At 35.9% G+C, this 27,208-nt stretch overlaps 1 protein-coding gene across 1 annotated transcript in view; it reads right to left on the bottom strand.

Moving 5' to 3' along the window:
• Nhe2 (Na[+]/H[+] hydrogen exchanger 2) overlaps window positions 1–27,208 on the bottom strand; it is a 234,685-nt gene that overhangs the window by 142,118 nt on the left and 65,359 nt on the right. Inside the window, exon 4 of the mRNA XM_089633092.1 lies at window positions 10,696–11,005. Coding sequence (XP_089489218.1) covers window positions 10,696–11,005 — 310 coding nt within the window. The remainder of the gene's footprint in view (window positions 1–10,695; window positions 11,006–27,208) is intronic.

Below are 27,208 nucleotides of genomic sequence, written 5' to 3'. Positions count from 1 at the left end.
TAGAAGATTCTCTCAGTTTCACCCTGGTGTAAGACCACCATTCAGAATTGAAACGTTGCTTGAAATGGCTTTGGCCATGTTTGGCGACCAGATCTGAATAGCCAGGTATTTCGTCCACCTTCCTCTTCCCCATATCCTTACCCTCCCTATTACCTTCAGCCTACAATATACATGAGAAAATGGCGTGAAACGCCGCTTGCAGTTGATTCGTTCCCTTCCCGTAATTCGTGGCTCTGTTCGCGTTTCGGTTCGCAAATGTATACGTACGTGAAACCATTATTGACGTTGTTGTGTGGGAAATATTTCATTTAAGTGTCAGCAATCTAAAATGCAAATTTATTCATTCATGGCAGGTGTCAAAAAATGCAGACAAAAATCAATGCAAAAAACAAAGTTTCGGAATGTCATTGCTCTTTAAATAACCTTATCACTTTGTTGTATTTCTGTCTTACAAAATATGAAATGTCAGAAAAAGAAATCGTTTAAAGAAATCAAATGTTAAAAAGAGAAAAGGAAAATGAATCTGTGGTAGAATAATAAAAAATATTATAAATAAATGGAGGGAAACTAGTTATCTCCTCATTCAATTCAAATTTGTACGCTACGGATGCTTTCATTAAAAAAACATTAAATATGCAAGTGCGCTGGTATATTTTTGCTTATATTTTTTATTATGTAGATTGCCTTTCAAGAAATTTGCCATAAATAGCACTGAACACAATTATTATTTAAGTGACATTCGAAGTTCAAATAATTATATTAGCTTTAAAAAAAAACTAAAGCACGGTCTAATCTCATTTAGTCGTCGCCATCTTGAAAGTGAAGAGACAGCGCGGGAAAGCGTCCCGGCCGCGGAAACGCAAACATCATTAAGCCCGCGCTTTTCCGCTGCACCCGAGACTGTACCAACTGTAGTAGGTCGCTCGGGTCTCCCAACCTGGAGTTGCGCAACTTAATGTGGAGGATATACACTGCATTTCAAGTGTTTGTTTGTAGGTTATACTGCGCTTCTGTTCGTCAGCTGGACACAGCCATAAGGAATAGAGCATCTTTGAAGAAGTAGTATAAACAACGTGAGATAATTATTTGTATTCAGATTTAATGCTTTTTAGTAACATAATTGAAGATTTTGTTCCAGTTATTGAAGGTTAGCTATCAATAGTGTAATCTTCACCATGTATACTGTAGCCCAGATTACTACGGAAAGATCACCACTAGGAACCAAAATGTTGCTTGAAATGGCTTTGACGCAAGATATGATTTGAGATATTCACGGCCCAAAATATTATCGTGATTATTTTTTGAGTTATTATTCCGTGTTGCGTTTCCTTCTGTCCAACGTTCATCATCAGAGAAGATGTGTAGATTTTTTTTTTTTTCGATTTTCTAGATTCTTATGTTCCATGAAGTGGTGAATCATTTAAATTTACTGAATTTAAAGTTAATGTTCTTTAGACAAATAGAACGGCGTCATATGCGCCTCACAATTTTTACCTCATAAGGGTGTTTCAAATATTACCTGGCTTTTATAGACTTAGAGGCCTTGTATTTTCTCGGTAGGGAAAAAAATTGTTACCTAAAAACCCTACTAAAATTATGTATTATTCAGCATCAGCACCAGCAGCGACCTACAGCGGCCATATACTACATACGTGTCTGTTTGTGTTGTGTTGGGATCGGGGTGGAAATTCGGCTGCGTCCTATTGTTGGAATCCTTCCGCATTTGCATTTGGGAGTAAGGGAAACCGCAGAAAACCTTACCCAGGAAGGAGCGGCCGATAGTCAACTTGAAACATATACGGCCTTCAGTAACATCGGTATATGATGTCCTGCATTTTGTGGTGTGTGTGTGTGTGTGTCTGTTTTTATGTTAATATATACTTATGGGAAGATAGAAAATAAACATACATATACATACAAATTATAAAATATTATATGAATATATAAATAGATATATAAACATTATATATTTAGGAAGGAAGTCGGGAGTTTAGGAAATACCCACTGCACGCTATTCGTCCGCGTCTGATTCTGGTTCGTATCATATGTGGTCATGGTCCATGAGGATGTGTTTAGGTAGTCTATGTGAGTATATGAATGTCAGGTCGCTCGGAGCATTGTATTGTCCTATGTCTCGTATGAGTGCGTTTTTGTCTGAGTGATTTGTAAAAGCGTTCAGTCAGTCTGTGTGTGAATTCGTATAGAGTTGGAATTTTTTCTCGTTCGTGTAATCTCTTCAGGTTTGTTCTGAGTCTCGTGTTGTAGAAGATGTGTAGATTGTGAAAGTGCGTGTTTATGAATGTAGCGGTGACCGTATCGCGCGCGTTAATCCGCTCAGGACCGGTGTTTCAGTGAAATAATTAAATTAATGTGGTTTTGGCGTTTGCTCTAGTTTTTTCGTTTGTTTTTTGTCGTAATTTTGTTATAGCCGTAAAGTACCAAGAACGGTTAAGCTTAGCCGTGTTTGGTGACCGGATTTGAACAGCCAGATACTTCCCAACCTTCCCTTGTCTTTTCTCTCTTCTGTCTTATAACATACTCCGACTAAGAATGCCACAGTAATTGAATAGAATCTTGGGCGTATGATATTCAAGTAAGAAATCGCGTGAGTTCTGAAAACATATTCTAGCAATATAATGTTTAAAAACTAAATAAATAAATTTTTACTAATAGAGATTAGTAAAAATTAAATTAATTACTGTATTTTGAAGCATAATACCTGGGTCTGGAGACTGGAGACAGGATTCTTACCCCTTCCCCTCTATTCAGCCCTGGGTCAACATCATTAACAGAAAGATAAACAGAGATACTCGGTATTTAGTTAATTACAGTCGTTGATTGCCTTTCAGGACATGGACTTTTATATCAACCAATGCGACGCTGTGAAAGGCTTTTAGAATCTCAAATGAGGCCAATTCCACGGCTGGGCTACTTTCAGAATAATGATAATAATCTGTCTGAGATCGAAAGGTCAGAGTTTGAAGAAACGTGTAGATTAACTTGTTTTTACGGTTTATTCTTAGGGAAGTTTTTACTTTGGAATAAGCTCACAGACTAAGAAGAAGTAAAAGAAGATCGCTTGAGATAAGTAATCACTTTGTTTCAAGTTGGAGATGTGCACATTAAAATACGCATAGCTCAATGTCAATTACTTTTACCTAAATTATTTATTGTTGAGTTGTAAAGATAAACACGACGAGACGTTGTAATAAGAATCGCTACAAAGTTTTGCAGAAATAATAATAAACGAAAAGGAATTTCAACGTATCAAAGGAATAGGGTACAACTAGTGATTGTTTAAACCCTTTTCAGTTTAGTCGTTTGTCCGATAAAGGAAAGGGTTACAACGGATTACAAATCTAAAAAATATTCACGAATTCGGTATACTTTAAGAACATTTACTAATACACTGGCCAGTTGTTTGACAGAATTTGAACAATACATAAAATTTCTAAGTAAAAAATTCAAGTTCTGTGAAAGTAATCTTGTTCTGGTATTATATCGGCGAAGGTATTCACAGTATTTGAATACTAAGGACGGATTGTTTCGGACAATTTGAACAATTCTTCAAATTTCAAAGTTAATTTTCAAGTTCTGTTTTTATTTCAGTTCTGTCAAGCAACTTGCCTATAATGATATAATAACAGAAATTGAATAGGACTTTCACAGAACCCGAAAATAAACGTTGAAATTTGATGAATTATTCAAAATTTATGAAACAACTCATCCTTACAGAAATTGAATTGGACTTTCACAGAATTTGAATATTCACTTTGAAATTTGATATATTGTTCAAATTTTGTGAAACAACTGTCCCTCATAGATAAGAACTAAAATTATATTAGTAGTATTAGTAACGAATTTAACTATTGTGGTTAAACTTAACGTACGTTATAATCTACGCGTTCATAGATGGCGTTAATTTAATTGAAATGAAAATATGCTTTTTGCAAGTTATGCAACTACTAAGAGGAATAAGTTGTTTGTACATACGCAATATGAATTTGAATAAATAGTTTTAATAGTCGTATTAAAACTCAATTCTTTCAAGTCATATAAATACAATATTTATAAGTGGTTCAATCCAATATTGTATTTGTAGGCCTTCCTTGAAATAAAAATTAATGCAAAAAGTGTGTGTTCATAAAATAATTAAATTACCGCCATCTATGAACGTGTAGATTATAAAGTACCCTAAATTACATACGTTTAACCGTAAATCCACATTTTGGAACTCAACCAAAAATTTGCAGCTACAAAGAAATTTTAAAAATGAATAATTTTTACCCACATTTTTTTTATGGATTCTCACAACAACAAAAAAACATTTTGCTAGGATTCGCGTACTTAGCGAGAATAAAAATCAACTGATATACCGAACCTATATCAATTGATCATCTCAATGCGATACCCCAAAGTTCAAAAATAGACCTTCACTTTTCTCGGCTTTACAAAGACACTCCTTGTTTCTCCCGTCTTCTACTGCCCACTAGCTTGGCGACTTAAATTGCATAGAGTGTGTTCAGTTGCACATTCATTTGTTTAATGGCTGCATAGTGAGTGGCAGACAGAATGCAGAATTCACGGTGAAAATTCCCGCGACGTCCGACTGCACATCAGACGAACTGCATTGGCTTGATGACCTCGGAGTCCTCGTTTCATCTGCGCCTAAATTACTAGGTGAAACATTCAGCGATAAAGCATGCACTAGATGGGCAGCGCAATTATGCAATCGAAATTCACCGGACAATTTTTATTATTTTTTAAAAATTTAATGTAAATCAAATTTAATAATATTATTATTAAGTTCTGCAAGCATTTTCTGTTATTGTTACAGCTGTTTCGACTTTCAAGGCCATTTTCAAATAGTGGTTATAACCACGTTTAGACGACTTATTTATATGGTTACGGTTAAACCGATTTACTGATAAAATAATTGTGACAACAGATTTCATATTTTGTTACAGACGTAAAAGGGCTTTCTCAACTAGATTTAAAGAACATATAAGACGTTATAATAATAAAAGCACTTTTTCAAAATTCTAAGAACATCTCTTAGTGAATAATTACGTCCATTCGGCATCAGTATGGCATTCCCAACTGGAGTATGTTGCGCAACTGAAAGTAGTGTGGAGGGGAAGGAGATTGAAAGAGGAGGGTGAGGAAGTACCTGGCTATTCAGATCTGGTCATTAAATACGGCAAAAGCCATTTCAAGCAAGGTTTCAATTCTGAATGGTTGTCTTACACCAGGGCGAGACTGAGACTATATTTCACTCTGGAAGGTACAATTTACATTCCCATAATTTTGCAAAAAAAACACACGTAATTAAGAAAAAGGTGTCTGCCCGCATACGGCGGGAGAGTGGTAGGTCGCGGGGGGATGGCATTTGAAGGGTTAACTTATTCATAAACAGATGACAGCTAATTCAGAGGCAGACCTCAGTTGTGAATAACAAGACCCTTGTTGTGAATCCAACAAATTTAACCACAAGCGTCCTCTCTCACTCGGAAATGTAGGCCTCCCTAAACCGATGGCTTTTGCATAGCGATCATAAATTAAATTGAAAACAACAGTATTACATAAATACAAAAAGAAATATAAAAATTAAACCTAAAATAAAGTATACTTGTTCAGTTATTATCATACTAACTTTAAAGAATTTTTGAAATTTATACACGGCGCGGCGTTCGGGGGTATAATGCACAAAACTTCGGGAGATGATTCTACATAATAGTAAAAGTAAAAAGGAACAATAACTTTTTTCGAAAATTTAACGTTTAAAGGTAGTTTTCAGAAACAAATGTTGAATTGTTTGTATGGAAAAAATAACATTCGGCTATGCTAAAAATTTTTGTATGGGAATAAACAACGTAATTTTAAAAAAGTTATTCATTATTGTTATTTCTACCATCATGTAGAATAACCTCCCGAAGTTTGTGCACTTTCCCCCGGACACCCTATATATGAGTAATAGAAAATTAAAAATTTAAAAAGATATTTTGAATACTCAAGTTTATGCATACATTTTCATAACTCGTTATTTGCATTAACTAAAATATGCTAAACTAATTTAGCTTTGAATGTGCCGAGATTTAACTAGAAAATATCAGCGACATCTATAATAAGCTCATTGCCCAGTCTATATAAGCTCATTGCCCAGTCTATAACAGAATTAACAGAACACGAAGTTATTGTCGTGAAATAAAATATTACATCTAGTATGTTACGGAGGTACATGTGGTGACAACATACTTAAAGCGTCAGGCAGTCCAATATTGAAGTAACAAAGTTAAACTATACTTATTCGACTATAGCTCATAGCTCAAGTTACTTTTGGTAATATCTCCAAAGTGCAATCCTGCAAAGTGTATTCCATTGGAAGCGTGCAATTGATGGTTTTTGGCCCGAGTTCAATAATACAAAAAGCATTTTCTGACATTTCTGTTATAAATGCAATTGCTTCATCTCAACGTATTATTTTGATAAAAGAATATAGGAAATTCTGCCAATCGAATTACGTGGGTGAGAGAATTAATATTACGATACTATGTGCTCTAATGTGTTTTTTAATATTACTTGTGGCCTGTGCCATCTTTAGGGATGCTGTGCGAGGAGTCTATATGAAAGGAGTGAACCATGGTCTTGAATTGATCCGTATTTTAGTATGGAAGAAACACAAAAGCCCGCAAGTGAACGAGATGTGTCCGTTTTTAGCATTTACCAAAAAAATCAATACTGTCAAGTTCATAATATTGAAGTAATTTTTTAAAATTAGACGGCAATATAAAAATATTTCCGGGAGTTAATGGGATTATGGCATCTCAAATTGGTATGTTGTATGTTGACAGGGGTGGGGAGGGAAGGTGACCAGAAGATGATGGATTGGGAAGAACCTGGCTATTACACAGGTCATTAAACGTGACTAAAGCCATTTCAAACGCAACGTTGCGGTTTTGAATTGTTCTCTTCACCGAGTCGGTACTGAAAGAAGGTGTACGTCACTGTGAGAAGTGTCATAAATATAGTATTTAATTTTAATTATAAGATGCGAAATAACTCATTTAAAAGTAGTAGGAGAGTGGTTCTTGTCGCAATTGGAATTTGAGCTTCGAAGTAAATTTATTGTGGTTGACTTCAAATAGTCCGATGCTTTAATTTATCTAATTCTTGGCAGTTGCAAATAACGAAGTAGTGGTTCGTGAATAATTTGACGTTAGACGTATGAACAGTAAATTCTTTTGAAGGAGAACAAAGCTGGAGGAATTGGCTAAAAGACGCCGACTGTTTTGTATTCGTTCATGCGGGTATTTGCCTCCATACAAGAATAAACATTATTCTTTGTTATTGAGAATTTCAGTAATACAATGAAACAAAGATACTCTTTATTATTGACGTATATACTACAAATGAAATCAATACTTCTCGTCTCTCGTATGATACATGTAGGGTGTTCAAGCTATTCTTCTTTCGTATGATAAGGCCTCAGGTGTCGCCCTGCGGACCTCTTCAATCCCGCCGGGGAATGATTGCAGCGGTCAATTGTGGACCACGTGTCCTGTGGTCGGCACCACACCGTATTCACACATTACTGAATATTTAAGGCCCCACCTGTGCATCATTTGGGCACAGCGGCTGTGGGAGGACCATATCCTATTGATGGCGGACCAGAGCTTACGAGGGTGTCTCCCAGTGGGGTCGTGTACGAGATGGGTCTTTCTCAAGTGTCCACCCATCTTCCGGAGTGAGAGGTAATCGGAGGAGCCTTTCGCCTTCCATCCCGAAGGGTTTTTGGGACTTCAAGTGGCAAGCAGGGTGAGAGATATTAAAAGAAGTGAAATAGAGATGATGTGTTAAGGAGGTAAACGTTATCTATGTTAAGAAATTGTTTTAAGCAACAATTATTCGCCTGAAATACCCATACAAATTGAAAATATTCTACGAGCAGAAACTAAATGTCGCCGACGAGAATTGAACCCGCACCTTCTAATTGCCCGTCAGGTGATCTGAATCTCTAAGCTACGGCGGCTTATTACCAACCCGCCAAATAATTCAATATACACTATTGTTTCACTAAAAAAATTATTGCTTATTACATTTTTTCACTTGTCATCAACCAACATAATTTTTGTAGGAAAGGCTTAGGTACTCGGGCTTATTTTTACGACTTAAAGGTTTATTTTTATTCACGAGATAACGTCAATTTGTACGGGTATTTCAGGCGAATAATTATTTGTTATCCTTTGTGCCATGCATAAAAAACCTAGTATTATAAACATTAGTTTATCATTAAAAATAGTAATGAATTTTGGTAATATCAAATACAGTTAGGCGTCCTGCTAGAATTTGTCTACAATGTTATATAATGTCTCTAAGTTCGGGTGTTTTAAACTCTTACTACATTTTCGTGATTAATTTTTGAGTCATTATGCCGTGTTGCACTTCAATGATTAAAACAGACATAATAATCAAACACACTAATTTTGGTGGTCTGTGCAGTGCGATAGTGCGATATAGAACGAGTTTTAAGAGGACGTATCATTTGGTAACAGATATAGCATTAGATGGCCAGAGTAGTAACCAATGTTTTTACATAAATCTCAAATTTGGTGCAATATTTCGGTTAAGAGATAAATAATGTGGTTGGGTAGAAGAGTGCCTATTACTAACCGGCATAATCGGAAGTGGCGAGCCGGAAGGAAGTCCCCGGGGACACGGTGAATAGCAAGGAAATAAAATATAGTCGTACACTAAACCGGACCGATTACTCGTCCTTGGAGCATCGGGCTATATCCGCACGATTTCTCTGTATGCCTAGTTGGGTAACTTAAAACACCGAATATTAGTCTATCCACCTCAGCGTGTAACACTCGAAAGGGGGCGAAATCACGCACTCCAGCTCAAATTCCAGCTCACTACCAGCCGCCAGTTTTGATTTATGCAAAAAAAACATCGCATATATTTTTTATTATTTTATTTTGTGAGGTTCAAGCACAAGCATTAAAATGTTTTTCGAACATGATCTAAAGATCTCTTTGCATTTTCCATATTGTATAATAAACCCATATCCGAAAAGGGGTTCGTTAGTAGGAGATTTTACACGTTAAAGCATTTTTATAGGGCTGATATTACATTTTTCCTAGGCTTATAAAAATTTAAAAAATCTCTTTTTTTACTTGTCCATCACGTAAAATCTCCCGCGAACTTAGTGCATTTTACACCTTCTATATTATCAAAATGTATTTAAAATATACAACGAAATAAATATGCAACATTTTCGCGTAATTTAGCTACGCAAAACTGTACGAAAAACGGTACCAAAATATAACATGCCTTTTCATCGCATATAATTTTTATTATTTCCTTCTATATTCGTACTCAAGTATATGTCATGTTAATGCATATAAAGCCCGCTGGGCGATAAATAAAAATAAATAAAAAGATTTTTGTCAGGTCCAGTCGGATCTTCACAAAGATAGGTCAAGAGAGACTAATTAAAAGAATTCTTAAGAGGTGTACAAACGTAAAAATATTTTAACATCTTAAATAAACACACTTCATTATGTTCACAAGGAGAAAAAAATAAGTGGAAACTATTAGCAGATGCAAAAAAACTATGAGATAAATAAACATCACTTCAATAGCCAAAACAGTGACCGGGCAAACACCATTACTCGTAGACTTGCAACTTAAAAAACGTCCAACTTAACACTCCCGGTTCGAAGGAGTTAATAGAATTCCCCACAGATGAGAGTTTTGAGGGATATCTAAGTTTTTTTTAACTCACAATCTACAATGTAGGTAAACCTAGAACAACTACTCGGTAATCGATCTGCATTCAAAAATATCCCTTCACTATTTTATCGGATGTATCATTTTAACATGTATCGAATTCCGACGAAATACCACTGCCTCCGGATCACCACTACTTTTTTGAAAAATTACTGAAAGGAAGTTTAATAATATTATGAATAATAATAAGTCAAACTCGGACTAATCAAGCGTTTTGGATTTCCTCTTTCTGTGAATTTGGTTGTTACATTCCGGTTCCGGTTAAAGATGGTAGCCATTTTCATGGTTCAGAAAATATCAATAAGATATATCGATTGTCGAATCGTCCTGTTTATTAATTGAGTGGGTAGGAATTTAAGTACCTAATTAGAAATCTTGTTATTTCAATGGGCTCCTTTGGATCGTATGTAATTTTTACCTTCAGGTACGTACAGGTTAGTAGGTACAGCCGTCTGAATAATAATGGTCATGGTGAACTCACAATGAATCAATTAAACGGAGACCTAAATAATAAATATATTGCTGAAGAAAAATAAACAACAATTGTATATAAATACTTAAAACAAAATTTATGAACACTGGAAAACGATTAACACCAGCAAAAAGAGAAATATTGATAGACGGTGAAGCTTTGAAAGAAGTGTTTCAAATTAAATATTTGGGAGTAACTGGAGGACTCCAAACTGACTTATTCTCAAAACACCAAACAAAATCTATTGTTGGGAAGAATAAGAAAATTCCTAAACATACTCTCCAGTAAAAATATATAGAACGCAATAATTGTACAACACGTTAATTATTGTAGCAGCATTCTAATCTTAGCCAACGATAGATTAATGAAACAAATGAAAATACTATAAAATAGAGCTATGAGAATTATACTGAAGAAAATTCATTACTCACCAATTTTGGCAAGACTGGCAAAGAAGATCCACAGGCCAATGATGAAGGGCGTCTCGACGCGCGCAAACTCCACCGTGAAGACATGGATCTGCTTCTTGTGGTGTTCAGGGTGCACCACTAACGCTTCGCCCCCCAGCCCTATCACAGGGGGCACGGGGGGCACGGTGGTCAGGGGGCCCGAGGGCGCCGTGGTTGCCGGGGGGGCGGCGGGCTGGGTGGAGGGGGCGGCCGTGGGGCCGTCGGCGGGGCCCATGGGGCCGAACCCCATGCCGGGGAAGGAGCGCCCGCCGCCGTCTGATGGGGTGTTACCCTGCGAATATAATGAAACAGAAACATAAGTCAATATTGTACTTCATTTTTATTGTGCATACTAAAACTTACATACTAAACCTAACCTAACCTAACATGTGGATTTGAAGAAATATATCCACAAAATACTAGAGACTCACTAGCAGTGGTGCATAGAGTTTTCATGTAGGTCTGAGTTATCAGGGTAGGCACTGTAGGCAGTAGAAAAACAGCAAATTAGTTGAATGAGTGTAGTAGCAAAGTCTTTTTTAACTCGTACTAGCGAGCGAATGCATTTTGTATTTTTGTAAATTAGTTCACAGAAAGAAAGACCCAGTAGAGGCAACAAGGAAATTCAGGAGGAAATTTCACATCATTACAGGAAGTTCTTGACCTAAGTCTCCAAATTTTGTATTGATCGAAAGCATCGCGTGGCTTAATGCTGAGGAATGACGTCACAATCAATCCGTATTGTTTAAGACAGGGGTAGCATGGCAGTGGAGTGGGCAATATTCATTAGTTATAATGTACGTATGAATACTTCATGTTTTGTTTAAGTGCTGGGCGAAAATAGAATGCGCATCCAAACTATTCCTGCTCTCTCACTCCCCTCCTCATCAAAACACGTGGCTAAAGAACATTTTACACGATGCTTTTTGTCGTCCAGCTTTCATATTCATATGAATTCGGTATAAAAAATGTCGTGTGATATTTTGGTACCGATTTTCGTACAGTTTAAGTAGACATTATGTGTTTCATCAGTCATTATTTTACGTACCTAACAAATTGATAAAAATACAAAAACAATGTTTGTTACTGATTGTGAACGTATATTTCTGTTCGGTAATGTAAATTTTGGGTGTATTTTTAACGATTTGTCGGCGGCAACAAACAAATGACAAATGTTCTAAGTGTGGCCATTTTTTGACGATTTAGTACAGTCCCAAAACATTTTTTTTTCTCTAATGTAAACCGGTCAGTATGACAATAATGGACGTGTGTAAAGCAAAGATTTTTCAAAGGTTTACAAAGGTTCCGATACAGTTTCTATAAGGATCGGTATGAAAAAAGCGGTGACCGGATAACTCATCAAAATGACAATTCAACACAACTATAAAAAGCGCTAAAAAGTTATGAAATAGTTACATATGTAACCTAGTTTTTGTTTCATCACTTTTCATAAGTTTATAGCACTTTTATAGGTGTGTTGAATTGTCATTTTGATGAGTTATCATGAAACCGATTTGGCTTCCCGCTGCAGCGAGAGATCAGTTGGAGAGGCCAAATGGTGCATCCTGAACACACCTCACGCGATGAACCCGGGCACCCCTGTTAAGTCACTAAACGTAGCGAACCACTTGAAGTGACCTATGGCAGAGGTGTAAGTTATCGAATAAATGGTTCCCGGGGCGGCGGAACCCAAATTGTAAATCATACGTTTTGAAAAAAAAATGGTCTAATCATATGTGATCGAATGCATAAAAAAAATCGCGCTGTATCTCCGAAAGAAATGACTACAATATAATGGACGAACTGAAATCACAACCAAATACACAACATGAGTTTCCTTTGACTACATTCATGTAAGGTAGTTGTTAAAAGATCATCGTAAAAAATGGATTCTTGAAGAACTAGATACTGTTAAAACTAGCCGGTCCAAGTATTAATAACTACGAAAGAAGAAAGTTGCGCCCGGTGCATTAAATTAGACCTACTAAATATTACTTGGCCCAAAGCCAAACCAAAAATAGGTACGCGTTTGTTTGATTTCTTATCAGAACTGGAAATAGAAGAGTTCTGGATGTGATATTGCAAGATGCGAGACCCGTCAACACACTGACTGGCAAAGATAGGTGCAGAAGGGATCTGATATTAAGATTAGCATTGTGAATATTATTTTTTAGACTTTGAGTCAGAAAATGATGCATTCTATACCGAAATACCATTCCATTACATTGGATTAAAACTGGGAAAATTTTCCATTTAAAATTGGGATAATATTTAATTTTTTAGCGCTGACAGCACCGCTGAACAACTCTCACAATAAAATGAGATTTATCCTTCGTTACGGACGGTTTGGACAGCTTTTGACTCATGATTTGTGATGTACGAATGTTCTGGCAATGAATAGTCGCGTCTTCCATGGATGCATCCTCATTGAGTTCATGAATTCAACAGAATGCAAAACAAATCAAGTTACACGAAGACGAATTGTTGACGAAAACTTGGATTTAAAAAAATTTCTTGGAGTAAGTTTTGAGTTTCACCATGAATTTGGTTGAATCCTTGTTATATGCATCGATGACACTTAACTAGAAGTTTGATCAACGCCGATTTAAAAAAAAACAACTGATGTCGCCAAATTAAATTTAATATTTCCACTCCTAGGTCTTAGACAGGCCAAGGACATTTAATATCTATTCAATCTGCCACAGGTCAGTCACCCAAAGATCCACCCCCCGAGGAAAGTAAGTTCCCTCAGGGCCTCCTGTGTGGTACTAATGTAAAAAAAAGAATTTTGATATTAGAAAACGTTTGTCCGATTTCTACAGAAATAGGGAAAGTTAGTAGTGAATTCTACTAAACTTGAATACTAGGCGACCAGTTTTCACATACACTGTAGAAATGTAGAGCATCGAACCGCCATATTCAATCGTTATTCCCTCCGAATCTATTATTATCAGTAAATACTAGTGATTCTTTTTATAGCCGTCATGAATTCAGTTGATAGGAATGAATGCCAATACATTAAAATGAACACGGAGGTAAAGTGCGATTTATAAGCAAGTAATCGTATACCTAATGAGTACCTGGTACCTGTTAGCGGTTACTGCCTTAGCGGACACCGGTCCCATTAACCGCATTATGTAACTAAACCGACTCTTCCATTCAGCACATGGGCAATGGGCAATGGGCATGGAGGGGATCTCTTGGAAAATACGCTCTCCGTTTCAAGAATTAAACTAGGTCTAAATATATCTACATTGTGAAATTAAACGTTGAAAACACACACGTAGTCCGAACAAATCTTTGAAAGGCACAGAATCATACATTTATGTTTGTTTTAAAGAAAGACAAATATTTCCGATGTACGAATAGCCATAATATAAGGGGGAAATGTCGCGATGCCAATTTAGCCACTTAACGAACTATCATTTATCGTACATTCGAAACAGAATTTTTTTAAACATATTAGGCCAAATAATGTACACGTGGATATGGAATATGTGTACAATGATTTATAATTATATGAAAAGTACGCTGCAAAGCAGGTCAGAATGCAAAGGCCCATTCAAAATTAGTTTCTAACTAGGCAGTGCCTGTTCTAAGAAAGTATTCATGAATTGATATTATATAATATATCTGAGAATAATTAGACCTTGTGTCCAAAAAATAATTAACGGGTGCGTGGCCAGCGATCCCGAATAATTGTCTATTATTTATTTAAAAACGCCCGGCTGGGCTTAAAATCAATATTTTTCAAAATCGTAAATGCAAAAAGTTGTTGTTTATTGTCATTAGGTTGAATCAAATGATTGTATTTTTTTTAAATGCGTATTAAAAACGGTAGTTGCAGGTAAAGAATTACCAAAGTTTCATATGAGATTTTCACGGCCAAAAGTGTAATTGTGATTTATTTTTGGGGTATTATGCCGTGCCATCTCCTTATTTAGCCAACTTTTCGGGCAGTATTACAGAATCTATCGCCCTTGAGGTGATTTTTCACAAAAACGGCGCTCTACAAATTATCCAATTATTATTATTATTATTATTAACATCAGGGCAGATGTGTAATATGCAGTTTGCTTGAATAATCAAGGTGTATTTTGCTTAAATAATCAAGTATTATTTTCGAAGCCGGAAACGGAACGTGCGAAAAAAGGTGTAGATCAAAGAGTCGAAAAGTCTTACGTAAACTGTCGACATTGGTTTTCTTTTAAATCGGTTTGATGATTTATTTGTTCTGTTTTAGTATCCATTCCAATACTAAGTAAAGGTCATATGAAAATCTAGCACCGCACCTCCAGAGGTTTAAATTTTCATGGCAATAATGAAACCTTCGTTACACGCAGCACGTTGACACTATAAGCAGATAATATGGTTGTTTTATAAGATGCTTTTTTCCAGTCTCCATAAATGTTATGGGTCGTAGTTTTGTCTAGATTTGGGATAAAAGTACATTAATGTTCCTCTTCTATAGAAGCTGACGCTTGTGTCTAAATAATGTCTAATAAAATACATAAAACAATAACAGATGACATAATACTCGTATATGTCGTATGTCATTGTTGTACACTATGTTATATGGATATCTCGCATGTTTATTTCGTTTTAAATTTAAAATAATAATAAAAAATACTTTAATATTGTTAATGACTAATTGTGAACTTGTATTACTCTTGGGTATTGTATATTTCGCGGGTATATTTGTTGATGGTAATGGCAAATTCGAATGACAGATTCTTTAATGTTGTGATCTATGGCTTTGTCCAAAGTGTTGCCATTTTTTGAAGATATAGTACCGTCCCAAAATACTAATTCTTCTCCAATAGCAACTTTACAATCTCCGCGTACATTAATGTAGCATAACTGTATTAATAATAATATTTTTTATTAGAGGATGTGGGGAAAATTAAAAAAAATGCAAAAATAGATTAATAAAGGACAACCATGTAGGGCGTGGTCTTATGTGTACTCACATTATTTAGCTTGTATTTACGTAGTCAGAACACAACGTTTAACCATGTATAAAAAATAAAAATAAACTATCTGTGAATTATGAAAATATTGATGGTGTAAAGCTTTTCGTACGGGGTCCTGATTTAGTTTCCATATAGGATTTGTTATGGAAAAAAAAACATATGGGGAAAAAGGCCTTAAGTTGACAGCAGCGGTGGCTAAGTGGGACAATTCGAATGTAAAGTGCGGTTCTAAAGCAGACTGCTCGTATGTCCCAATGAGTTCGCCTAGAGCAGAGGTCGGCAAACTTATTTGCCAAAGAGCCGAATATGTACATTACAATGATTTAAAAAAAAAATAAGAGCTAATTCTGTTGTTTTGATTTAGCAAACATTTATTATAATTTCAGCACTTTATTAAATTACAGGTACCTACACTGAATAAAACTTGATATCATATTTAATAAACATTTTATTCGCTGATAAAAAAATAATAAATAATTAAGGAATCCATAATGAGGCATCTCATTCAAAAATCAAAACAAAAGTTGGGTCATTCTACCTCCGTGGAACATGAAAACAAATATCTAGAACTATAACAAGTACCTAGATCTGTGAAAAACAAATAATATCCAAAACCAATAATATTATGGACAAACACCTAGATCTGTTAACCATTGTTAAAAATAAAATAATTACTATCGTACATTATGAATATTATGATCAAAAGCATTATAAGAATAAGTTAAATATTTTAATATTAAGTATTACACTATTACGTAATTATGATGTATTACCTATTATAATATTAAGTTGAGATATAATTATTTTATTACAAACAAATAAACAGGAAAAATGAGAAATTTCTTACAATCAAACTGATTGATCAGTTTTGTAAGATTTAAGTAACGTAAAATATTGTACAAAGAAAAATTAAAAAACAGATTAAAAATAATGTATATTAAACCATGACAATGACAATCATAATAAGTACAGGGTGCGGCACGGAAACTTGCTGATTTGAATTGGACGCCGACGAGCGAGGCGTGGTCAGAAAGGGGTGGGGAGGGTCTCATTGGAAAGAGGGGGTCTTGAAGTTTTGTTACACTTCAAGCCAGTTGGCATCATGCGTTGGACAAAGGAACAGCGTGCGTTTGCCGTCGAAGCTTACTTTTCTAGCGGTCATTCGGTGGTCGCCACCCAACGTGCCTTCCGTACTCGGTTTAACATTCATCCCGCGGGTCCCGTTCCTAGGCGGCAATCAATCGTTTCGTGGGTGGACATATTCAGGGAAAGTGGGAGTGTCCATTGTTTATAACGACAAACCCCGGACCCTGCAACACATGAAGGAAAACATCCGCCAAGCCATCACCAACATTCCCGTCGATATGCTCGAAAGAGTGGAGCGAAACTTCAAATCTAGGGTAGATCAGTGTATCACTAATGAGGGCCGCCATTTGCCCGATGTCATTTTTAAAACTAGTTAACACAAAAATTCAGAATGTGTACTAGACGATACAAAAAGAATTAAATCGATATATAAAGTACTTTTTCTTTTATTGACTTTTCAAATCAGCAAGTTTCCGTGCCGCACCCTGTACTTAATGCGAACCATGCCCTTGCATCTCCTTCGAAAGTTTGAGTAAGTCAGGTTTGTATGTTGTTGTTCTTAATTTTAGGCACGATTCCAGGTTGTCATCAATAAGACGACTTCTCAGTTTACTTTTGATAAAGTTCATGCTTGAAAAGATTGTTCGCATAAATATGTAGAACCAAAAAGGGATAGTACAGAAAAAGCGAGTTTTTTCAGCTGGTCATAAGAGTTGGGAATACTATTCTAAGCGTTGAATATGATCATGTCTTCCTTCTCTAGGTCTTTCAAGGTAGACCACTTGTGTTGTGAACTAAGCTCACATTTGTTCTTCTCCAGTATTTCTAAATCAACACAAAGACGTTCAAATTTAGAGCTCCATAATTCCTTGTTTTTTAAATCCAGCAATTGTATTTCAAAGTTACCATCGTCAATGCCAAAAGGAGAAAAATTCAAATCTGTTATCGAAGAATTATGAGGATGTTTGACGAATGCTAAGGTCGCTCTGCTGTTTTTAAATTCCGGAAACCTGCTGAGAAATGCTTCCCTCATATTTGAGATGGATGTTTTGAAGTAGAGCTTGTTAATGAAAGAATTATTTTCTTGGCGATGCTTCAGCAGACTCGAAAAGTGAAACAATGGTTCCCTTGCAAAATCTTTAGCAAAGAGGGATAATTTGTTTTCAAATGAAACGACTTCTTCTAACATCAAAAAAATTGTATTTCCTTTCCCTCGTAGTTTATGATTAAGTTGATTTAGATGAGACGTAACGTCTTCCAAGAAATAAAAGTTTTGAATCCACTTATCGTCTGTTAGTTCTGGATAGTTAACACCCTTCTCGAGGAGAAATGCTTTGATTTCTGGAAACAGCGATTCGAAACGCTTTAAAACGTTCCCTCTTGATAACCAACGTACCTTGTTATGAAGCAAAAGATCACCGTACTCACTCTCCATTTCCACTAAAAATTCTTTGAATTGGCGATGATTAAGAGCTTTAGCTAAAATGGAGTTAACAATCGTAATCACCAATTCCATAACTTTACGAATTTCTTTTGGAAATGTCTGCGCACAAAGCGCTTCTTGATGAATGATGCAATGGTAAGCAAGTATCTCATGATTAATTTTTTCTCTTTCTGTGGCCGGTCATACTTTTGGCCCCGTCTTTTGAAATCGACACAATTTTTTCGAGAGAAATTTGATGTTTATCCATACATCCAATTACAGCGTTTGCGATATCCTCTCCACGCGTCTGACCAATAATCCTAAAAGTTCTTCTTTAGGACCTGTATGAAAAATAAATCTTACAAAAAGCGAAAATTGCGCTGTATCATTTATGTCACAAGACTCGTCAACTGCTATTGATAAAGCCGAAACCAATTTAAGATCTTCGATTTGCTGGGTGGTTATATTCGAAGACATTTTAAGTGTTCTATCTTTCATTTTTTTGGCAGACAACGGTAACTCTTTATTTTTTTTTTAATTTCTGCCTTGTTCTTAAAATCCTGAAATAGTTGTTCGGTGCCTTTACAAAACAACTTAATGTATTCGCCGTCTGTGTACGGTTTCCCTCTCTTAGCAATCTCTTGACTAACAACAAAACTTGCCATATTAACATTACTGAAAGATTGCATCCAGTTGTTAAATACAGAAGTTGATGTCTCTTGATTATTCTGGAGTTCCTCAACTGCTTTCTTCCTTGCATTACCGACAGGATATTTATTGCTAAATGAAGTGTGTTTATTTTTAAAGTGTCTCTCCAAATTTGACTTCTTTTATGCGCCAATTTTTCTTTACAAATAAGACATGTCGGAAGGCCATCTAAGTTTTGAATAAACGAAAAAGTCTCGGTCCACTCAACTCTAAATTCACGGTTTTCATCTTCCGTTTTTCTTTGCTTCTTTTTGGTAGCCATGTGAAATGGGGACCTATAAAAAATCCCAAAAATATTTTTTTCCGTCACCAATACTAAATAACTATCATATTATAATTTTTTTTTTCCGCCACCAACACTAAATAAATATCATTATAATATAAATTATTATAATGTTATTTATATCAAATAAATATTAAATTAATGATGTAAATACCTGTAGAATGTGCCGCTGGATGGAATAAAAACCCTTGTAACACGTGCGCGACAAACACGACAAGCGCCGGCCACCGTGACCGTAGCAACGCGACTGGCGACGTGACTGCTATCCAACGCCAACCAGACTTATTGAAACGCGAGAAGAGTCTCCGCGCACCCCGCAGTCGTCACCCGCCGATACCATCGGCGCGTCTTGCGCGCCTGTCCGCGAACTTTTGCGCGGGAGCCGCACTTAAGAGACTAAAGAGCCGCATGCGGCTCCGGAGCCGCACTTTGCCGACCTCTGGCCTAGAGCTACTAGTGCCAGAGGCTAGAGTTGGCTGTGATGGAGTGACAGGCTAGACTCGCTGGACCGGGGTCACCTTAGCGTGACTCCACCGGCCGAGGAGTGAGGGCATAGATGTCATTCAGCGGGTGAAGTCACATTACTCACTCGAGCTCCGCATATTTCACGCATAATACAGGTAGAGGTGACATTCGTCGTACTTTACTTAATCTGCACGGACAAAAATGGGTATTGTTGAATTATTAAAAATTATTGACATTCCGCTTAAAAATGGGACTGCAGGCCGCTTCCTAATATCTTTTCGTAATAATATCGGAACCCGTGTTCATGCACCTGCGTTTGTCTTAATAATATATAATGTAGAAATGGGAAAATGTTAGTAAGTTTATAAATACGTGTTCCGACATTGTGGCAAAACATTGGTATTTTATTAAAAGTTTATAAGGAAATAATCAATACATTCGTTAATGGCCTGTAATCCCGTTTTTAACCGAATGACGAAAATTTTAAAGAGATTCTTATAAATAAGCATTCTTTTTATCAGAAAGTTTTCTCTGTTTGAGAAAACTTTTTTTGCCAGTGAGTCTATGGCAACCCCAATTGGGGTATGTTGTGAGGTAGTAGTTAGGGGAAGGAGATGGGAAATAGGAAGGTGGAGAAGTACCTGGCTATTCATATGTGGTCACCAACCACGTCCAAAAACATTTAGAGCAACGCTTCAGTTCTAAATGGTGCTTTTACACCAGGGCGAAACTACGTATATTCCACTATGGAACGTGTCGAAAATAAACTAAACATTATTTAAACGAACAAATTGTGATATGACCGGTCAGTAGCTGAGTTGACATCGCGTTTGGATCCCACCCAGGCGTAGTGTGTTCAATTCCTCGGCTGGCTAAGTCCTGCTTCACAACACAAGCAACATTTTCCGCTTACTGTGGTGGTAGTAGGAGATTTTCAAATATTGTCAGGTTATTCGTAACCCGGGAATGTTTGTCTTTCTTTTTTTTAAAAAAAAAGACGAATTAATCAAACAAAATTTACTTGCGCATGCCGGGATTTGAACCCTAGACCACTGGCTTGCTAGTCGAGAGCCTTATTCCTCGACCACGGGGTGCGCCAAAAGATAGAATTTTATATACACGATGCTCAAAAACCAGTGGTTCAAGCAGGAAACTGTAACATGAAATATAAATATAACCCAAACCCACAGACATAGGAATTAATAGACGAGAAGATAATGGCGAGGGGTAAAATCAACTGTTGAAGAACGAAGGGAGTAAGGCTGACTGTGATTCGTCAATAAATCAATCTGACAGTAAATAGGCATCTCGCATTATAATATCACCATTTAGTTCTTAAAAGTAAAATCTGCTTTTGAATGAATAGACATTTCTACATGGGAGCGCAAATTACTCGCCACGCTATGAACTAATTTGCGAAGTCCAAATTCGGCAAAGTAAGGCAGCTTCTATTTTCAGAGTCGTAGTTAGTTTCAGAGTATTTAGTTAAGACACTTTTACAAATGTCTCATAATTTACTTACCCCAGTAAACAACGATGAGCACACTTGAGAATCGCTACATTGTGATGTGATAGTATATGTTTCTAAAACTGATCCATATAATACGGTGTGAATAAGCTTAAAATAAAGTAAAATAATGCTTACTTATGGAATGTAATACGACAATTGGGTTTATTCTCTTTTTCACATCTATTTTTACAAGTTTTCATATCACAAGTCAACATTTTGCCGTGTTATTTCGTAAAATGAACCGATGATGCCTCGACCATAGTTCGCACAAGAATGATGACGTCACGTTTTCAAATTTCACTTGAGGCCATATGCGAGCCCAGCCGGCTCAATGGAACCGGTATGGGGAGTGGGGATAATACGCTTTTAATCACTTAGGGCAGGTCTACTAATATTCATATGTCTATGCCCAAACCTTATTTTTTCAATTCGAAATTCAGGTTTCAAAAGTCGTTCTACGTTTCAATACATGTTAAAAGATAATAAACTGCTGATTTTTTTATTTTAGTTTATCTACAAAATTCCGACTTGGAACTCGATATATTTGAAAGCAAAAGTGTAAGTCAAAAAAGTTACACAATAAAATCGACGCAAAATGTGATATGGTTTCAGCAGTTGCCCGCTTCCAGCACTAGTTTCCAGACACCGTGTACTTACATCATAAGATTATCAAACACTACCATATATACCAACCCATCATTTAGTGTAGGATATTTCCACGCTACGATTAAGATGAGTAGGGGAGATTAGTGTCAAAATAAACCTACTGCCAGTTAAACCCACGCTTATTGCCAATAAATAGACACAAAACTCAAACCAATTGATAAAAACTCACCCTCTATACAAATTTAATATATAGATCGGTTTGGTGGCAAACAACAAAAATGTTTCATAGTAGACGCCATCGAACTATTCAAACACCATTAGTTGATATTGGGGAGGGCGTTGAAAAACAAATTACCGACGTCTTTTTATTATTTATATGTCAAACACGAATGCCCTTAATTTGACCTTCTAACAAATATGTTTTAAAGTGTGCTGAAGTAGACATTTTCGACGATAATTTATATGGATTCAGAAAAAAATGTTCTGCTATTGCAAAAAATATATTGCGTCTTACTTGCGTCACTATTTGTGTCTCTTACCTTTTAATATTATTTGTGATTTGAGTGAGTATTCATATTATTTTATATTTCAATCTTTATTTAGATAAATAAAAATAAATTTATCCTATTCCTGAGTACGTTTTTGCAATAGTTGTCTATTTGTGTATTAACTGAGTTTTTAAAACTGGATTGATTTCACGTAAGATGTCTGTAAAAATCCAGTACAAATAAATAAATAGATGAATGTAATTCCATGGTTTGTAGCACGTAGCTGAAAAGAATATAGTGTCTTCATGAAAATCGACTATGAATTTTCTAAATGGAAAAGTCAATTTAATTAAATCACAAAAAAAACATTAATTGACTGAAACGACGGGGCTTAGCTTATACTTCTCGGTATCCGTTACTATTTATATCTTTTACATAAAAAAACCCTCCACACAGCATCCCCAAGAATGAAATAGGCTATGAGAGATTTTTTCCCCCCAGGGCCTCCTGCGTGGATCTAATGTTAAAAAAATCAGGTATTTGACGGGTACACCAAAACTTAACTTTGTAAACCACATACATTTTATTAATAAATTATGATACTAATACTAATAATGCCGTTTCTAGGATTAAGATTACCGCGCGCAACACGGTGTCACTTCAACAAACATACAACAAACATTTTGCCCTGATAATGGACACTATAAAGCTGTCAGAAATTTTGACTAAAGAAGGAGGAAGCGCAATACGGCATAGTAACCCAAAAACTAATCACAATAATTAGAACACGATAATAACATTATTCAATGCAATACGTCAGCAATACGTAGAAAGATCACTATTACTAGTAGGTTCCCTTTTTAAATGATTACCGCACAGGAGTCCCAACGAAACAATAATTTATAACGGTACACGAATAAAAACGGGTAAGGCTGATTTAATGAAATAATGTAAAAAACGTGGTTACAATCCATTTCCCAGTAAAATATTAATCCATTCAGAATATATCGTGTCATGTGTTCATGCAGCTGTGCTTTTCCGGATAAATAAATACGACAATATTGCAATCTTTATGAACACGTGTTCCGACATCCTACTTTTAACACATTCGCGTCTTACCAAATATTTTTTAGGAAACCTGTCCATTAATTCAATAAAGGCCTGCAGTCCAGTTTTTAACAGGAATACGAATAATTTGACCAGATTTATAATAAATTAGCAATATTTTATATCAGTGCGTTTTCTCAGTGTATTTTGTTGTGTTGTGGTTGGTTACAGAGCCGCGTTTTCGATGTGTATTATCTGTTTATACAGGGTGTCCAGGGGTTGAAAATGCTAACATCGGGAGGTGATTCTACATGATGGTAGAAGTAAATAAGGTAAATAACTTTTTAGAAAATCTAATGTTTATTTTACCATACAAACAAATCTACTTATTTCACTGAAAAAAGTTATTTATCGTTTTTTCTTCTAAAATCGTGTAAAATCACCCCCGAAGTTAGCGCACTTTACCCCTTGTATTATGTGAAATTTACGATTTTTGGTTGGATTTCATTTATCGTGATACTTTTAAAATAAATTGGTCGCTGGTGTGGAGGGCCGTTAAGAAAGATATTAAAAAGTATTTAGTTAACTAAGATCGTATGCTACACAACATATTATCACCGGTATGAGTTAACCTTCACAACATCTTATCACAAGTAGAGCTAAGTTTCCACCAAAGTACAAGGTGGGGGAGTGAGCGAATTTGTTGTTCCACGAAAGTCTTTCAACAACGTCTTATCTCCCTGTGACACAAATGTACTTAGCAATTCTTAAGTTCAAACTAAACTGTTAGTACAAATTACAATATGGATCTATTTTTATGTATAAAGCAGAAATGTCTGTCGCGGACGACACCGGACGGGCGGTGTGGATTGGATGTTCATACAAATCTACAGTTTTATTCCAAGATTAATAAAAACTTGCACACTTGACCTTCAAAATAAGATGAAGGTCACATGATATTTCGAAAGTACATAGTAATAACAAAAATAATTAGCTAAATATGCAAAAGTAAATGACAAACAAGAATGGGTAAAAGCACAGACATAGGAATTAATAGACGAGAAGATAATGGCGAGGGGTAAAATCAACTGTTGAAGAACGAAGGGAGTGAAGCTGACTGTGATTCGTCAATAAATCAATCTGACAGTAAATAGGCATCTCGCATTATAATATCACCATTTACTTCTTAAAAGTAAAATCTGCTTTTGAATGAATAGACATTTTTACATGGGAGCGCAAATTACTCGCCACGTTATGAACAAATTTGCGAAGTCCAAATTCGGCAAAAAAATTCGGTTCTATTTTCAGAGTCGAATATTTCGTTTAAGTATTTAGTTAAGACACTTTTATAAATGTTCATAATTTACTTCCCAGCAACCAACCAGGTTTGTGTTTCGCGTCCAGACGTTTCTCGATGTGATAGTAACAACTGATTCATATTACGATGTGAATATGCTTAAAATAAAGTAAAATAATGCTTATATATGGAATGTAATACGACAATTGGGTTTATTCTCTTTTTCACATCTATTTTTACAAGTTTTCATAGTACAAGTCAACATTTTGCCGTGTTATTTCGTAAAATGAACCGATGATGCCTCGACCATAGTTCGCACAAGAATGATGACGTCACGTTTTCAAATTTCACTTGAGGCCATACGCGAGCACAGCCGGCTCCAATGAAACCGGTATGGGGAGTGGGGATAATATGCTTTTAATCACTTAGGGCAGGTCTACTAATATTCATATGTCTATGGGTAAAAGGTATAATTCAAATATGTCCATTTACAATTTATTTTTGTAACCTGTAGGTACTGATGAGACATTGATTTGGTAGGAACAATATTGCCTATCTTTTAACATACTCCATCACAATATCAGCTTGATATGATTATTGGTAAAACATGTTTTTAAAGTATTTAAATTGGTCATTAAAAATGTCTAATTCATTACAAGAGCAGCGTATAGTGTTAACTTAATTTTCGCGGTACAGGGGAGAAATATCCTGCATTTGTGTGGTAAATACTTTGGAGAAAGCAATAAATACATTTATTTATTGCTAGAGCAATCCCGATGAGTTGAAAACTCATCGTCGAACGAGAGGAAGATATATAAATAGGTGGGAGTTAATAGGTACAATTTTAAATTGGTATTTTGATATCAACATTATAAGTTTCATATAAGAAACAGTACAAAATAGATAAATTTCAGAATTATAAGTTTTACATACAAAATAGTACACCAATAGAAAAGTGGAGGTTAAGTAGAACAAACAAGAAGAAATAAAAAAAGAAACAGACAGGGATATACACATAAGCACAGAGCAAAGGCAAGAATTTAAAAGAAGGTACTTACCCACTAATACATTGGTTAAAATAGATTATGCTCGATTACAAATACAGGGGATAGAAAAGGAATTACTACCGGTTTCGACACAACTGTGTCATTAACTAGCAATCTTAAAACTAACCGGTAGCAAAGTAAACGAAATTTAAGTAACAAATGTACATTGAAATATAAAACTCAATGAAACAAAAATGTCTAGAAATTGTTACATAGTAATGCCCAAGAAATACAAAAAAAAGAAAGAAACAAAGGACAAGTATTATTGTCACGCTGACAGATCTATGCACAAAGGAGACTAAGCTAAATGATTTCTCATTGAATCAAAAAACACCAGCATAATTTGAAAAATAACCGTTAAAGCGACCAGAATGGGATTCAAACATATTGTGCTAGGAAATGCGCACGAACTTCGTAGAAACACACTTCATAAATGGCTTTAGCTGTATAATTTGGACGCTGTTTGTGAAATCAAAATTTTGTGATTGATTGACCGTGTTTTCTGTTGGATAAACAAATCGCAATTGAAAAAAATGAACGTTTTTCGCTATTGCGATTTGACAAGCTAAATCTAGAATCTAACCAACAATTTTTTTAATAATAAAAGTTTGAATTTTCCGAAATGCCATCGCGTGACTCATGTCTTCGTGATTATACCTCGGGCAGAATTAAATCACACAAAGTAGAACAGTTCCTGTAATACATGGCTTGTAGAATTATTGTTATTAATGTATTCAATTAAATAAGTTACTTAACTTACAAAAAGCTTTGTTAAATAACGGCCTCAAAGCTTATCGGACAATGTTATGAATTATTTTTAGGTAGGTTTCTAACCGCCGGGGGTTGAACTGTAAAATATATGATTAGGTGTGCGTGTCTTTTTATTAATTTGATAGAAATAAACCAATGTGGCGGACAAGAGGTCATATCTGCGATTAATTGTTTTATTTAACTTATGGCAAACCAAAAGATTGAACAAAGCTTTAATAAATTATTTTATGTTTTATTCAAGAAAAAATATCATTAACTAGTTGGTGGATTTTTCAGGGATTTCCGGGTGTAAAGGGTGACGTTTTTCCGGGTCTTGGCGGCGGATGCGTCTGCCCACCCTGTGCGTGGTAGGCTGCGTGGTGAGGCCGCTTGAGAGAGATCCTTTGACCTCTTCAGCTGAAGTCTCTCAACCAAGACCTTGGGTCTCAGTGGAAGGGATAGATTCATCGGCGATTTAGCAGGCGTGCCCAGGTTCATGGGGTGAGGTGTGTCCGGGTCTTGGTGGCGGATGCGTCTGCCCACCCTCTACGTGGTAGGCTGTGTGGGGAAGCCGCTTGAGAGAGATCCTTTTACCTCTTCAGCTGGAGTTTCTCAACCAAAGACCGCAGTGGGAGGGATAGATCATACGTCTCTCAGTCCTGGACACACCGACTTTTATATTCCTATCCACCCCTCATACCCTTTTACTTCCCAAACTTCATCTAGTTTAAAAACCATCCATATAGAATCCCCAAAGATGACGTAGACCCCGAGGGAAATTATTTTCCTCAGGGCCACCTGTGCGACGTTTAT

The sequence above is a fragment of the Hesperophylax consimilis genome, chromosome 7, assembly GCF_061612785.1.
Source record: "Hesperophylax consimilis isolate HC1 chromosome 7, BYU_Hcon_1.0, whole genome shotgun sequence".
Classification (NCBI taxonomy): Eukaryota; Metazoa; Arthropoda; class Insecta; order Trichoptera; family Limnephilidae; genus Hesperophylax; species Hesperophylax consimilis.
The sequence above is the reverse complement of the archived record's forward strand: the minus strand, read 5'-3'. Positions and strand labels throughout refer to the sequence as shown.